This window comes from Myodes glareolus, chromosome 23 (genome assembly GCF_982192425.1).
Source record: "Myodes glareolus chromosome 23, mMyoGla1.1, whole genome shotgun sequence".
In the NCBI taxonomy this organism is placed as follows: domain Eukaryota; kingdom Metazoa; phylum Chordata; class Mammalia; order Rodentia; family Cricetidae; genus Myodes; species Myodes glareolus.
The window spans coordinates 33,990,355-34,005,447 of record NC_142048.1 but is presented as its reverse complement, the minus strand read 5'-3'; the positions used below and the strand labels follow the sequence as shown (position 1 = coordinate 34,005,447).

At 35.4% G+C, this 15,093-nt stretch overlaps 1 protein-coding gene across 3 annotated transcripts in view; it reads right to left on the bottom strand.

Annotated features, from left to right (window-relative positions):
• Positions 1-1,576: 1,576 nt before the first annotated feature.
• Msr1 (macrophage scavenger receptor 1) overlaps positions 1,577-15,093 on the bottom strand; it is a 60,846-nt gene continuing 47,329 nt past the window's right edge. For all 3 annotated transcript variants that reach the window (XM_048456602.3, XM_085680206.2, XM_085680207.2), the window contains 2 exons: positions 9,764-9,952; positions 1,577-1,838 (listed from right to left, as the gene is read on the bottom strand). In XM_048456602.3, coding sequence (XP_048312559.3) covers positions 1,705-1,838; positions 9,764-9,952 — 323 coding nt within the window. In that variant the 3' untranslated portion in view covers positions 1,577-1,704. The remainder of the gene's footprint in view (positions 1,839-9,763; positions 9,953-15,093) is intronic.

The window sequence follows — 15,093 nt, the reverse complement described above, 5'->3', positions numbered from 1 at the left end:
GCACATTGGCCCCTGAAGGAACCATCTGGGTTCCTACAGTACTGGATAACCTATATAAACTCTATTTCTGCTTTCTCGGAAAACTTAAACTTACTCTTAAGTAGTTCCACTCTGTACCGTAATCTATTCTCACTCGATTATCTCTCAGTCTTTGCAGCCCCACTTCAATTTAGGCTTCACCTTCACACTTCACACAATGTCCTCTAGGGGATTTTTTTTTTTTTTTTACAGGAAATCTAACTCTAACATGTATTTCCCGGCTTCAGTGTCTTCTGGCATCTTGGTGCAAACCTACATGAATCCCTTGCTTTTTTATTTTCTATCATATGGATGAGGCTTCTAAGTTCTGCTACTATCTTGAGATGCAGGGTAGCCCCTTTCTAGTCCACCTATAAAGATATATAGATATAAAGATCAGTGTATATTGCTGGCAAACTTCTCTAGGCAATTGTTTTCTAGCATAGAATACCTTGAACAGAATTTTCAGTTCAATTTCTGTGCTTTCAAATAAATTTGTTTTTTTTTTGTAAGTTGGAGACTTTCAATGATTTTGCCCTTAAGTCACCTTTATTTTTTTTTCTACTGAAAAATGTGAAGTTTCTTGTTAATTTTTCTAATCGTTTTAACAATCACAGTTCCTTTCTATTTTACTTCTTTGTCAGCAACTTTAGAACACTGCATGCTGATATTTTGCTAAAATTGCATATTTTACATATTTTCCTACTCCATTTGTTGCTCCTTTTTAATGCAGATTTGGATAAGAACAGAAATTTGCAATAATCTTATAGCCCAAACCTATTATATCTTAGAGTTTTATCAAAACTAAAGATATTAGTCCATTGTTTTTTTATTTAGTCTTATTCCAAAGTCTCAGAATACAAATAGAATGAAGTCATAGCAGTTGTCAGGATGCACTACAAATGGACCTTTCCAGTTCTTTTTAGAATCCTTATTTCCTTTTGAGACCTCTGAAAACTGAGTTTCAATATTTGCATTTTTCTATCCATTATGAATTTCCAATTTCCTTCCATAATAGTCCATTAGGCTCCGTTAATAGCATTCTAAAACATCTGTAGTTTATGACTCCAAACTTTCCTCCGCTCCTCCAGCAAATTAATTCAAGATTTTTACAAGCTACAGTCAGGTTATTAAAGCTACAACCCCACTTCTGGTACAAATTTTCTCTATCCGATTTTTTTTCCTTATTGTTATAAATGAAACTTGAGGAAGATGGACTTCTTTTGAGTCATGGCTTCAGACAATCCATCTCAGTAAAGAAGCATGATGCAGATAGTGAATGACATTGAGTTCAAAGTTAGGAAGCAGAGAGAGAGATGAATGATACTCTACTGGCTTTCTTCTTTTCCTTCTGTCTACATCCCATACACATGGAATATTCCTACCAACATTTCTACCTCTGTTAAGTATCCTCTTAGAAATAATCATATTCTTGTCACTATAGGCATGTGTAAATTCTGTCAAAATGACAATCAAAATTAATGGTTACAAGAAATTAGAATATTACATGTAAGGATATAGATTAAATTTGATGTGTTTAAATACCTTTTCCAGTCACTTAAAATAATTATTTCTTATCTTTATTGTAAATCCATTTACTATTCATGGAAATGACTTTAGTGGAGCAGGGTGACTAAAATAATTTTACAACAGCAATTTCATAAATGTTAGTGAAAATATGATGTATTATGAAGTACACGTAACTCCAGCATCTTCTGCATGTGAACAGACTAAAACTCCCCATTGCCTAATGTTACAGTCTTCAATAGATGATTCTCTCCCAAAACACATCACTTCATTCAGCCATATTGGACCAGTACCTGCAATAATAAAATATATCTCCATTAGTAAGTGTGGCTAAGTGTTCATGACTGATTGGGGTAACATATTGCTTACTCTTTACATGCAAGTATTAGGAATATAAAATAGGCTTTCCTGCCTCAGAAAACTTTGTACTTTGCAGGCTTGGAAACTACTAGACTGCAAAACAGTAATAGTTATAAAAGTCCCTGCAAATCCTGTGAAAGCCCAGATGATAGGGAAATTGATTGTTTTCCTAAGAATATTATTTTGTTAATCTAAAAATAAGGAAGCATTGAGAACAGTGGATCTGTGTAATGACATGATGATTGAAATGGTCTTTGATGCTGGAATTTGATACATACCTGGAGATGAAAATACTGCAAACAAAAAACTGCATGGCAGCAATTTCATTTCTTCTTCAGCTTTTAGCTGTTAGTGTATTTCACTGAGCAGTGCCCACTTTACCAAATAGCCTGCCTATTTTAATTAAACTACCATTATTGATTTAGTAAAGTATGCGAAAAACCATTCTATAAGGGAACCCTGGACTGGAAATAACGTTGATTTTAAAAACAAGCAAATAAGAAAATGGTGAGGTTAAAACACATTTACTTGCTCTGAGGTCAATTCACAGGTTCGTTTAGTGGAGAATTGCTTACTAGTAGACTACCTAACAAATATTTAATTTAATAGATAAGCAGACTAAAGTTTCACAAGAAAACAGTCATTTTTGAAAAGAAAGTTGGGTTATAAAAAGATAAATTTTAAAATAAATGCTAGAATTTTTTTCTGTTATTCTCTGAAGACTCTCTCTTTAGTTTATCATTGTAAACTTCTTGTTTTTTACCCTTATGATAATAGAAAACAGAACCCTTAGAAAATTTATAAACATGCTTACATGAGATTTTGTTGGGTGCATTTCAAACCTCCAGATGAGTTTTCCAGAACAACAAGTAAATGGTAAATTTTAAACATAATTTTTATGTTTTTTTAGTTTTTACTAGGAAGATCTAAACAGAAGACAATTTTAGTTTGCATTATCATGCCAATAATAAATATTGTGTTTTTCATGTAATAATTATTAAATTATCAGAACCCAAATATTTCCTTTATGTTTTGATATATTTGTTTTAGGTTTTAAATTTGGTGATTGGGGAATTGAATCCAGGATCTTGGGCATGCTAAGTTCAAGTGATCTGCTCTTAAGGTACACCTCCAGCCCACAGTGTTCCTACTGAAAAAAGCAAAGAATTTTTGAAATGCTGAAATATAAAAGTAGTACTAATAAACTGGAGAATTCAAGCATTTGAAGAATGTCTCAAGGGCACTGTTCTTTTGTGATTGGAATGTGGAGAAATAAAAAATAACATAAAAAAGATAATTTCTAAGGTAGGAACCTTGCCAGGAATGCTTTTTAGTTCTCTGATTCTTTATTGGGTATGACGTGGTGTTTTCTGTATTTGTGAGTATTTGTGAGTGCATTTTTTCAGTACATAAAATCTCACAGAAAGTTCTGGAAAGCCCTAAAGTCATATTCAAAAACTGCATGCAAATAATAGCAATGTACGTTCACTCTTATGCCAACATGCAATGAAGACAAAACAGAGAAATTTATCAATTGTACTTCTTTACATGCAAATGTAAATAAACAGAAGTGGAGAAACCATGGTCTTGCTATCCTTCTGGCAAGAGAAGAAAGGAAAGGCTCGTGGCCTTGGTACCCACGCTACTGGGAAAGGTTAACTATGATTTATTTTGTATTTCTATTCATTTGGTCTTAGCAATGCAACTTTTGTCATACAGTGAAAGGGAAATGGGAGTGAGTAGAATTCCATTGGCTGTACCAATTTCAGTTTAAAAAAAAATGACACAGCTAATGTGCTGATTTGTGAGCTCACATGGTTTTAGAAACTATGACCAAGCAGTTCCTGAGTGCTAGAATCCTGAGGCTGTGGTGCTGATAACAGAAATGCAGGATTATTCTTCCCGGATTTTCTATGTGACAGGACTCACTCATGTTTTATTTCATCATGCACTAATATTTAAAAAAATAATATTATTTTTGTTCTAATTTTCTACTGACAATACTGAAAATCATGCAGAAATAGGGACTTTACCCAAAATCACACCGAATCCTTGTGTTATGGCATCCTAGAGCTAATCGTTATTATTAGCATTCCTATGTATTTCTTAGATTTAATGCTACCAGGACTCTGTTCTGAGTACAACGAATCCAAATCCATCTTCACTTAGAATTGCTACTACCTGGGGCTTGTATTCTGGGTAGATAAAAACAGTTGATGTCACCAATGTGGTAGCAGAATTTATATTAGCATCCATAGCTTCTGTTTATTGTTCTGGACCTCATAGTGAGGACAGATCCTCATGATAAAATATAAGGTCCCTTCAATGCCTGTCTCTTTTGCTGGGCAGAAAGGACTCAGAAACCGTGGGAACATTTGGAGTGTTCGAAGATGATAACCTAGGTATTTCCCCATCTAATTCTGTTTACTCCTAACCTTTAAAATAAAGGCAATACTTTCATTTCACAGATAAATAAACAGATGCAGACTTTACAACGCTATCTCAAAATAGCAGAGAGCAAAGCCAGGCAAAACCACGGAGACACCGAACCCAGTAACATTTACTTGACAAACAGAAGCTAAATAGAGGGAAAGAAGTAATTTATAAATATTTGCTTTATTTGTGTATTAATATATTCAGAACTATTGAGCCTAAGAGAAAATTTTATTTAATATATGTTTTCCAGCTTATTCCAATTTATTTTATGGCTTTAAAAATTATCTTTATACAAAACTAAAAGATTAAAAAGTAGATTTGTTTCTGTTTCTTTTGATATCAACAATTATTCAAGGAATTCTGCTGTTGTTGCAGTCACAGTTGGGTGTTTGTTTGTAATATATTCTTTGTACTCATTGGGAACATATGTGAACTGTGAGGAATGTAGTAGATATGCCTTCCAACCAAACTGTTACTCCGTTGACTTAGGACAGTTATCCATCATTTATCTTTCTATACATCTGTCTCCTATCTACTTACCTATATATAATCTCTCTACCACACCTATGTATGCATCTATATATTTATGATTTATTTCCCTTGAAATTTGATAGCTGTTAGAGAAAACAGAGAGCATGCTTTTGTGTTTCTAAAAACAAGCAAGAATGCAAGTGTTATCAATGGTTTCTGGAGTTTTATGATCCTGGTTTATACTGCTGGGTGGTTCTATTTCCTTTTAACATTGAAAAGGGAACAATATTAGCACTTTTGGAGTGACAGATATGTTTAATCTTCCAATTAATCCCATTTTAAAGGGAGAATAACCGTCATATTTCACATATTAACTGGTACATGGTGAGGTGATAAGATTTTCAGTCAGTTGTTTAGTAGATGGACTTGTTAGCCAAAATATCTCTGTTTTCTCCAAGTATCTGGATATATTTTAATTTAGCTAGTTGTAGATGGATGATATCAATTCATATTACTTTTATACTTGTAGCTTTGAAGGTGTTGTACAAACATTTTGCTTTGGGGAAAAAAAACAATATTTTGTTTGAACCTGAAACAACTTTGATAGCAAAATAGAAAAGAAGATGTTGGCTCTGTGGTTCAGAGTCTTGTATTGTGGTTCTGAAAGGTTATATATTTCCCATAATTTTGTCTTATATTGAATCTAAGGGCTATCATGATTCTGAGATTCCATTTGTTGTTGGTATTCTATGACATTAAGGTTCTAAATGAACAAGTTATTTAGGGCAAAAAAATATCATTGACAAAAAATTTAGAAGAATTCTGTCTAATAGAAAAATTAAACTATTGGTGCTGAATTAAGATGTTAACTTGCCAAGAAATCCTTAATTGCCTAGTGATTGAAAGTTTGAGCAAGTTTTGTCATCTATACTAACTATAACTACACTATGAAAAAGAGTTTGGACTATTGTGTATATTTCTCATAGGCTCCTACCTGTGATCCTCAAATGAGATCATACAGTAAGGTATATGATGGCAATACACACTTGGTCCTGCCTTTGCTACTATAACTAGTAAGACAGGCTCCATGATCTCTTCCATAACACCCAACTTTCAAATGTTTGCATTTTAAAATATTTACAAAATACGCACGTGGGCAGGTGGATCGGAAGCAGGTATGTGCATATTTGGGTGTGGGTGTGCGTATATGTGAGTGTATGTATGCACGTGTGTGGAGGTAAGAGGTCAACTCAAGTATTCTTGAATACTCTTCATCTTATGTTTTAAGACAGGGTCTCTCACGGAACCTGAAGCTCATTGGTTCATCAAAACTGGATGACCACTGGGTTCTGGAGATCTGCTCATCTCTATCCCTCCCAGGACCAGCCTGACGTAAGCCTGCTGCCACTACACGAACTTTTATTTAGGTACTGGACTATAGATTCAGATTCTTATGGTTACTGGGCAAATACTTTATCAAAAGTACCATATAGCCAGCCAGCACATTTCCAAATCTTTAACATAGAGGGATGGTATGATTTTAACAATCGAGTTACATCACGTTAATTTTTGGGATTATTTTTAGAACCATTCACTGCAATATGGGTCAAAGATGTAGAGTTAAGAGTTAAATTTGGGTTGCTACCTCTCTTTTTTTGCATTTTTTTTGAAATATTTCACTGGAAAACTAAGTGTTAAAAGTGGTAGCAGTTAATATAAAACAAAGATTCGTCTGCTAAGAATGAGCAAGAGACAGTAATATGACAAGAATTTTCATTTGTTTCTGTTCTAAAGTTCAGAGCTTAGCATGCTTAATTTAGGAGAAAGTAAACATATACTTTTGTTTCAGTTCTCACTTTCATGAGTGGAATCCCGGAAAAGCACCACTGATAAAGTTCATCTTTGTTTGCTGCTGAGTGAATACAGGAAAGAAGATGGGAGAGCCTGGACAGAGAACAGGGTCCTTCTCCCTCCTACAACAACAAATGCCAGATGACTCTCTTCACTGCCAGAAACTTACCAGTTTCTATTACTCAGGAAAAAAAAATTCTACCTTATGCAAACAACATATGCAAATGAAAGAACCTATTTAAAGGAGCATGCTTTAAGCTTTATTCCAATAAATCATTTTGCTTGCAGCTGTAAAACTAATTGTTCTTAAAGCTAACGAGGATTATCTCTGGTAAGTCAGGTTTGCTATTTTGAAACTTGAAAGAAAAAAAAGGAAATATGTGTTGGAAGAAACTGTGTCCAGAAAACTACATTCTCTCTGAAATGGAGGAATTGTACAAAGTGGATGAATTAAAATTTTTCTTCTTTTATTTAAATTTTGGTGATTGTAGATGATATAAATTAACTGGATTCTTCATTTCCAAAGCAATTAGTAAATAGTTAAAACTCACAAACATGTTTGTCTTTTGCTACATATCATTCGTTCATATCTCTAGGCTTTCTTCTTTGTCTCTATTCTGCAATCAGATTTGCCTTTTCCCCACCTCCTGGGTGGAACTGTAAGTAAATGTGGAGAGGTATTAGAACAAAGTCCTAAATTTCTTACAAAAATTGTTGTCCATGGGGTTTAATCCCAAAGTAGCATACTGGGAAAGTGTGTCTCATATAATATTCCATGATGTAGACCACGACACCTATATTTCAAAATGCTTTTATTTTTTATTCAGAACAACCCATCTTCATTTTGTTTATCCCTGTTTCCACACTCACCTTGCTTCATTGTTTAAATTATCTAATCATTGGTAGTGAGTTCTGCAGAACTGAAAGGAGAGTTGGGCTGATGTGGAGCAGTCTTGTCAGACTGCTTTTCTCACAGGGGAAAATTGCATCTCCCTTTCTGACTCACAGAATAGCTCTGGCTATAGATTTGGCATTTTCTTTTGCAATGAAGACAGCGATTAAGAATACAAGTTATCTACATGTTGTTATTCTGAACCTGAAGTAGGGTCAGCCACTTACCAAGAAAAGAAGCATCGAAGCAGAAATGGCATATTCTGCTAAAACCAGAGATGCTGACCTCATAAGTGACCAAGTCTTTGAATATATTTTATTTATAAATATGTTTTACATATTTATTTTAAAACATATTTGTATTCTATTTTTTAAATCAAGCAGATATTTGTTTTTCCTACAGCATATGGACACTCACACTGCCATTTCAGCTCTTTTAGCTCTTCTCTTAGAAAAAAATTAACCCATTGACAGAAAATATTTTATTCTAAAAAGTAAATTTAAGGGTAGAAGGATGCTTAACCTCTACACATATCATTGTTGCTCTTTTCATTTGTTTTATTTATTTGAGAGGGTCTTGACAGATAGCCTAGGCTGTCTTTGACTTCATATCCTCCTGCCTTTGCATCTCCAGTGGTTTGTGTAAAGGTGTGGGATCCCATACTAAATAAAATCACAACTTAAAGGTAGAATAAAAGTCCCAAAGGTGTGACAGGGAGGAGAAGTTTGTAACCATGTCAACCCACGGTATTATGGTAAATACAGGCATTTTACATTTCCTTTGCGTTTTCAATTCACATCTTACGGCACAAATTGAATAATAGCTAACCAGGAGCTTAATGAGTGACCCAAGCTGTGCACACCAGGAATCTGTTATCTTACATGTGGTTTCTTCACCAGATAAAAGCATGCATGTGAGGACATAGCATCTGGGGTCTCCGCTCAAATCCATCTCTTATTACCTATTATGGGAGTTAATTTAAGAAAAGGATGTAATCATGACCCATTGTCAATACTATTAATGGGCTCAGCCTAATATCAGGTCCATAGTTATCACTAAATTGTGGTATCATGTCATAAGTCATATCTCTCATGGGAATATTAAGCATCTAATCTTATTCTAGTATTGGGTTATGATAATTTGGTGTCTTTCCAATATTGAAATATATATGAGATGACATATGACTTTATAATTTTGCATAAATTTCTTCTCTATTCTTTTCTGAATGACCACATGCATCAGGAATAATAAAACTATAAATTTACAAAAGCTAGAACTTCAATGCAGAGAAACTTATTTGAAGGCTGAAATATCTAGAAAACATAGATGAAAATGAAAGTGCATACATGTTTCCCTAATCTCTTTGTTATCCAGAATCAAAACATTTGTAGATGTTTAGGATGTTTAATTACACAATAGGCTTATTATAAGATGCAAATTTACATTGAAAAACCAATTTACAGTGAAATTTTTATGGGTGTACATTTAAGGATATTTTCCAGTGTACATTCTCTCCTAGCTCTTTAATGTAGTCATAGAACCGGTTGCTGCCATCAAGGTGAGATATATTCGCATATATGTAGCCAAAGAAGTATCCCACGTTTTCCAAGCCAAATGAGGGGATGACAAACTTTACTTCTGTGGCACTCAGAGATTGGGACCCTCCTCTAAGTCCGCCACGAACAGATTATAAGTCAACACAAATGTTGAACAAATGTGTCCAGAATCACTTGTGCAAACTCAGCCACCAATGAGTTACTACATTCTGTCGTTAACTCACACTTCATTATCCTGACCAATGGTACTACTTGCTTTGCCAACTAACCAAGCAAGCTTAAATAAAATCTTGATATTAGGTTGTCAGGAAGCATGATATATAAGTATATAGTATACTTATATACATATGCATACATAATATGTATATATATGCATATTTTCTAAAGGCATCTTCTTTCCCTCAAAACTTTTGTGCAGAATTCTCTTTTGGCTTACATGCTTCTGTACCTACTTGATTTTCAAATGGTAAACAAACAAACAAGCAAACAAACAAAAAATCCTGCCTACTTTGGAGAATTTGGACAAAGGGTGGAGGGAGTTGGAGGAGAAAGGGAGGTGGTGATGTACATTCAGTCCTTGTGTTTGAAATTCCAAGAATTGTTTTAAAAAGCCAACTTCAGGTTTTAAAGAAAGAACCAGATTTTCGGTTACCTTGTCCAAAGTGAGCTCTCTTGTGCACGGCTTGGACACCTTGGTATCCTAGACTCCTGCAGACGACTTGTCCAGCACGTATATCCCAACGGTCATCACAGACTGTGCCCCAGCGGCCTTGGTGGAAGACTTCCACTCTGCCCTCGTGAGGTCCAGCGCCATTAACCAGTCGAACATTCTTAAGAGTAGCTGTAACATAGGCAGCAAAGACTGATTATATGCATATTGCTGCACTATTTTTTTTTTAGGTGGTTAGAGGTGAACCCTGGCCCTTTTATTTCTTTTAAAGAAAGTTTTTTGATACATTTCTTCAGTTAACGAAAAAATTGGAAGAATGATTAACCTTTTTCGCCACCTGTTGGCAAGAAAGTTTAACTGCAAGCGTTGCATCCCTGTAAAGCTGAATTGAAGTCACATTTAAATATATTAGAAGACTTCACATTTCTCCAATGACCTTAATGCACACCAATCTATTGCAGCTTCATAGATTTCTCACGTTATTTGTAAAATGAGCCACGGAGTGTGTCATTATTTTCCTCATTCGCTAATGTTTAATCCATAACTCTCAACAATTTGGAGGATCAAAAAAGCAGATTGTCAAATTGTTTATCTCATTCAGGGAAAAGCAAGTAGTTATATTTAGAAATACCAAGAGCATCCCCTGTTTTGTGACTTAATAGATTTTTCCCCCTCTAAATGTTAAAAATTTCTCATCCCCTAGGGAGCAGGTGCCAATTTCTTCAGTGGTGTAGCCTCTGGTAAGCTGGCCATGTACCAGTAAATAATCTCCCACATATGCCCAGACAAGCAATCCTGAAAAAACCCAGTGAGTTTCACACACACACACAAACAGACAGGACCGCGAGGGGTGCGTCCACCCACTGAGACAGTGAGACTGATCTAATGGGAGCTCACCAAGGCCAGCTGGACTGGGACTGATGGAGCATGTGATCAAACCGGACTCTCAGAATGTGGCTGTCAATGAGGGCTGACTGAAAAGCCAAGGACAATGGCACTGGGTTTTGATTCTACTGCATGGACTGGCTTTGTGGGAGCCTGGTGTGCTTGGATGCTCACCTTTATAGACCTGTATGTAGGGGGGAGGACCTTGGACTTCCCAAGGGGCAGGGAACTCTGGCTGCTCTTAGGACTGGAGAGGGAAGGGGAGGGGTGCTGGGGGAAGGGGAGGGAACTGGAAGGAGGGGAGGAGGTGGAAATTTTTAATAAATAAATAAAAATAAAATAAAAAAAAACAGACAAGAAAGTAAGAGAGGGTTTGGCTGGGAGAATAGGTTGTGAATGGAGGGAACTGGGGATTGTGAAACATGACCACATTCATTATATGCATAAACCGTCAAAAAACAAAATAATTTAAAAAATATGTATGGTAACAATATTATCATCTCTATAATCACAGCAGCCATTGAGTAAGTCTATTTAAATCCAGTTTAATATTTCATGTATATGTTATATTTGATTTAGGTACACTGTATATATAAACAAGTAAAGTAATATTTAAATGTATCCTTTCAATTAAAGGTCTGAGTCATACTAAATTATAAAACAAACCGGGGAGTGCTGGATAGAAAACTCAGTGATTAGAGCACTTGATTTTTTTCCAGACTAACAGTGAGCAATCCATACCATCCACACAGTGACTCACACCCTTTATCACTGCAGTTGCAGGGGATTTCTTTCTAGCATTTATGGGAACAAAGCAGCCGCATGTGTCACAGACAAACATGCCTGCAAGACTCATAAAATAAAAATATCAAATAGTTCTCAAGTGTTGAAGTATAATTTTGGTGGTTTTGGTTTTTAGAGTTTATTATATTTAAGAAATTTTTAGAAGTATCATCAAGAGAAAAATCTGTGCAAGGAAAGCTTTATCAAGATACTAATGCATAGGTAACATTCTTAAAGAAGAGAGTTAGAAGTCTTGTGTAGCCAGGAGAAAAATATGCTAGGCAGAGAAGACAAGGCAAAGTCAATTTTAAAGAATACTGCAAGGCCTCGTTGACCAATCCTCCCCTTACTAGCCATCTTGGTCTTTCAGTGAAAACAATATATGAACCAGGGAGTAAACCAACCTCCTTTCAAAAGCCTGGAAGGCCTGCAATAAGCATGAAGGTTTTCATGCTACATCATTGCACATCAAGACCTGAACTCTGTATACTCCTCAAACGGCTCAGAATGACAACATGATGAAATTTAAATAAGGGGCAGGTGAACATCTTATTCATCTATGTGCTCACTTCTTCTTGGTTCTGAAAATAAAAAACTTATGAATAAAAATATTATATAAAAAATATAAAAAAGAAATATTCAGGGACATTTTCTCCTGATTCAAGAAAATTTTGTTGATATAGTAATACAATGATATTTAAAGGAAGTTGAAGCTTTCATATAATAACTAACTCAATGAACCCTACAGGAGCATCATAGGTGGTGCGGCATGTAGATAGGCATTATTATAACTATGTTCTTTATTCTACAAAATGAATGGAATCATTCCGAAACACAAATCTATATTCACTCAAGCCAAAAATAAAAGATTTAAAAATATAAATAGCCTGCTATGACAGGATCCAAACTCCCAACTACTGAGAAAAGAAATCATTTATTAATCATTTAAATCAAGAGATTTAAATAAGAGAATTTTCTAAGAAAGATTTCAGAAAGATTTCTATGTTAATACTGTCATATTTTGCTCAGAAGTGTTATGCCTGAATGTTCGATATATATATATATATATCGAACACACACACACACACACACACATATATATATGTGTGTGTGTGTGTGTGTGTATATATACACATATCATTCAGGAATAAACTGACATATTCAAACATTTAATTATGTATGTTTGGCTGTCTCCAAACTTGTGTATAGAAGCATTCTTAATATCTTCCTCTGCAGGTACCATTGATGAACCTTGCTTGTCCTGGGGCAGCGGTTCTTAATTCTTGGTATGCAGCAAAATCCTAAACTTCTGGATCGAATTTAGTAGGACCTGAGTGGAACCTTATATTGTCCATGTGCAACAAGTTCCCAGGTGGTGTTGATGTTGCTGGCCCAGCACCCACTTTTTGGGATGCACGAACGAGAGGATGATATTGTACACTTAAGAAGGGAGGCATGTTATAACAGAAAGAGCCCTTAGTGGGACACCTATTTCACCCACTCCAAGGCTCAGAGGACATCACAGAAAATCAGATGACAGGGATGTAGGAGGAGGAAAATGGGAATGAGTTTTATAAAATGCTGTCTTCTAAATATGGTATGGCCAAAGCAATTATGAGCACAGAATTTTTGACTAACTGCACTAGACTGGTGCAGATGCACACACACACACACACACACACACACACACACACACACACACGGGAATGGAAAGTGGGGTCTACTTGGGTAGCATAAAAAAGTGACAAGAAATGGAAGGACACAAGAGAGGATAATGGTGGTAGAAAGACCCTGACATCAATGAATTGTATGCAAGTAAGTAGTAATCAAAGATTTAAAAAACTAAATTTAAAAGAAAAGAAAAAGCTCTAATAGTGAAATAATTCTTTGTTTTTAAGGAGAATGACTGTAATATGTTAATGCAAGCCTATCATGTGGATGTTTTAATTTTATACTAATTATTGACACGTGACTATCTCTGATAACCCTGTGTCACTTCTGAGATAAGAAAGAGGCTCCGTGTAGAAATCGTATCTCACCTCCATTCAGTTTCTCGGAGTCAGCTGCTTGTTAGATTGAAGTGGGAGACTTAAAAAATTCAAGGCTTGCCTTTGCTCTAAGTGTGAGCTCAAGGCCAGGCCAGGCAACTTAATGAGATTCTGTCTTGAATTGAAAACCACAAAGCAAGGCTAAGGATGTACATCAGTGGTGCGGTGTTTCCCTCCTATAGGAACGCCTAGGTGTAGTCGCTAATACCACTAGGGGCAGTTTGCATGACAGACCAAAGCTCATAGGCCCTATGCATGGCATTTCATACCCAAAATATTGACTTTAATATTTGTCTGGAAGGCTGAAGGTCAGAGTTCCTCCTGAACTTAGCTAGCTTATAGTTACATGAATAAAACCAACACAAATATCTTTCTAACATACTAACACGTTTAGCAAGGCAGATATCTTCCCCTGGGATGTCCCAATTCCAGAAGGTTGCTTCTCTCTAGTTGCAGGGTGAAGCTGTGCTAACACCCTCTTTCAGTAGTTTTCTTAATAATACTTTCAAACTATGCAGACAAGCCTTCCAACAACATGGAGTAGGCTAGAAACCTTTCTGTGAAATAAACAGACTGGCCAATAAGCAAGGTCATGTGATAAACATGGTGTGTTTAGAGAGAGGGTGGAAAGCCATTTCCTTGTCAAAGGCAGAGTTTCAAGTTGATAAATTTCAAGTTGTTTTCATAAAAATATTTTAATAACCATGCTATATTTGCTCAATATTAGTTGTAATTAGATAATTATCCCTATATTCTTTTTCTTTCCCATGTTTACATAGTATAACCAAACTAATAAACTCAGGAGGCACTCTGAATTTAGGATCTGCTTTCGACAATGTGAGTGGACATTACTACATGTGCTGAACTCTGTGGGTCCTGATTTTTCAGCTGTTTGAAGACAAAATATTATGCATATTAGCTAAATACATGTAATTAAACACAATCCACTGCATCAGACATATTTCTGGGTTCTGGGAAGAATTTTACTTAAGCAACTATCCTTCCTTTAAAGTTACTAAGATTTTTTAGAAGGTTTAAAATAGACAATGAATTCCTTAAAATTTTGTGCAAGCGCAGAGTTTTCATTTATCTAGAATTTAAAGTTTTTATTTTGTGGTTAAATCTGCAGAAATAGCATATGATCTGTCTGCAATAAAACCTTTATATTTATGTGCATGGCTATTCATGTTCACCATTTTCTCATGAAATGTTTGTTCTTGTCAAACAGGTACCTAGAAGTCAACTCTGACGAGCAGCTGCAGGAATACAAGACCTGCTAGATAGTTTTAGGTAAGAGTTTAGATAGCCATTTCTATAATGTACTGAATAATGTTCTACTACTTTCTGGAGCTCTTCTTAACCACTGAGGAATATTTTAGCCTATGGGTTATTCCAACCTGCTGTTTGATCTTCAGGTCAAGTTTGTTTGGGTGTATGTACAACTATTCGTTTGTAGGTTACCTGTAGGTTTCAGTATCCAACAGTGTGAGTGAAAAGTGACAACCATCACAGAGCATGAAAAAAAAAATATTTGTTACCTGGTCACAGAGCCGGTTTTGTATCTTGAGTAGCTACAAATACAATCCTTTAGAATGA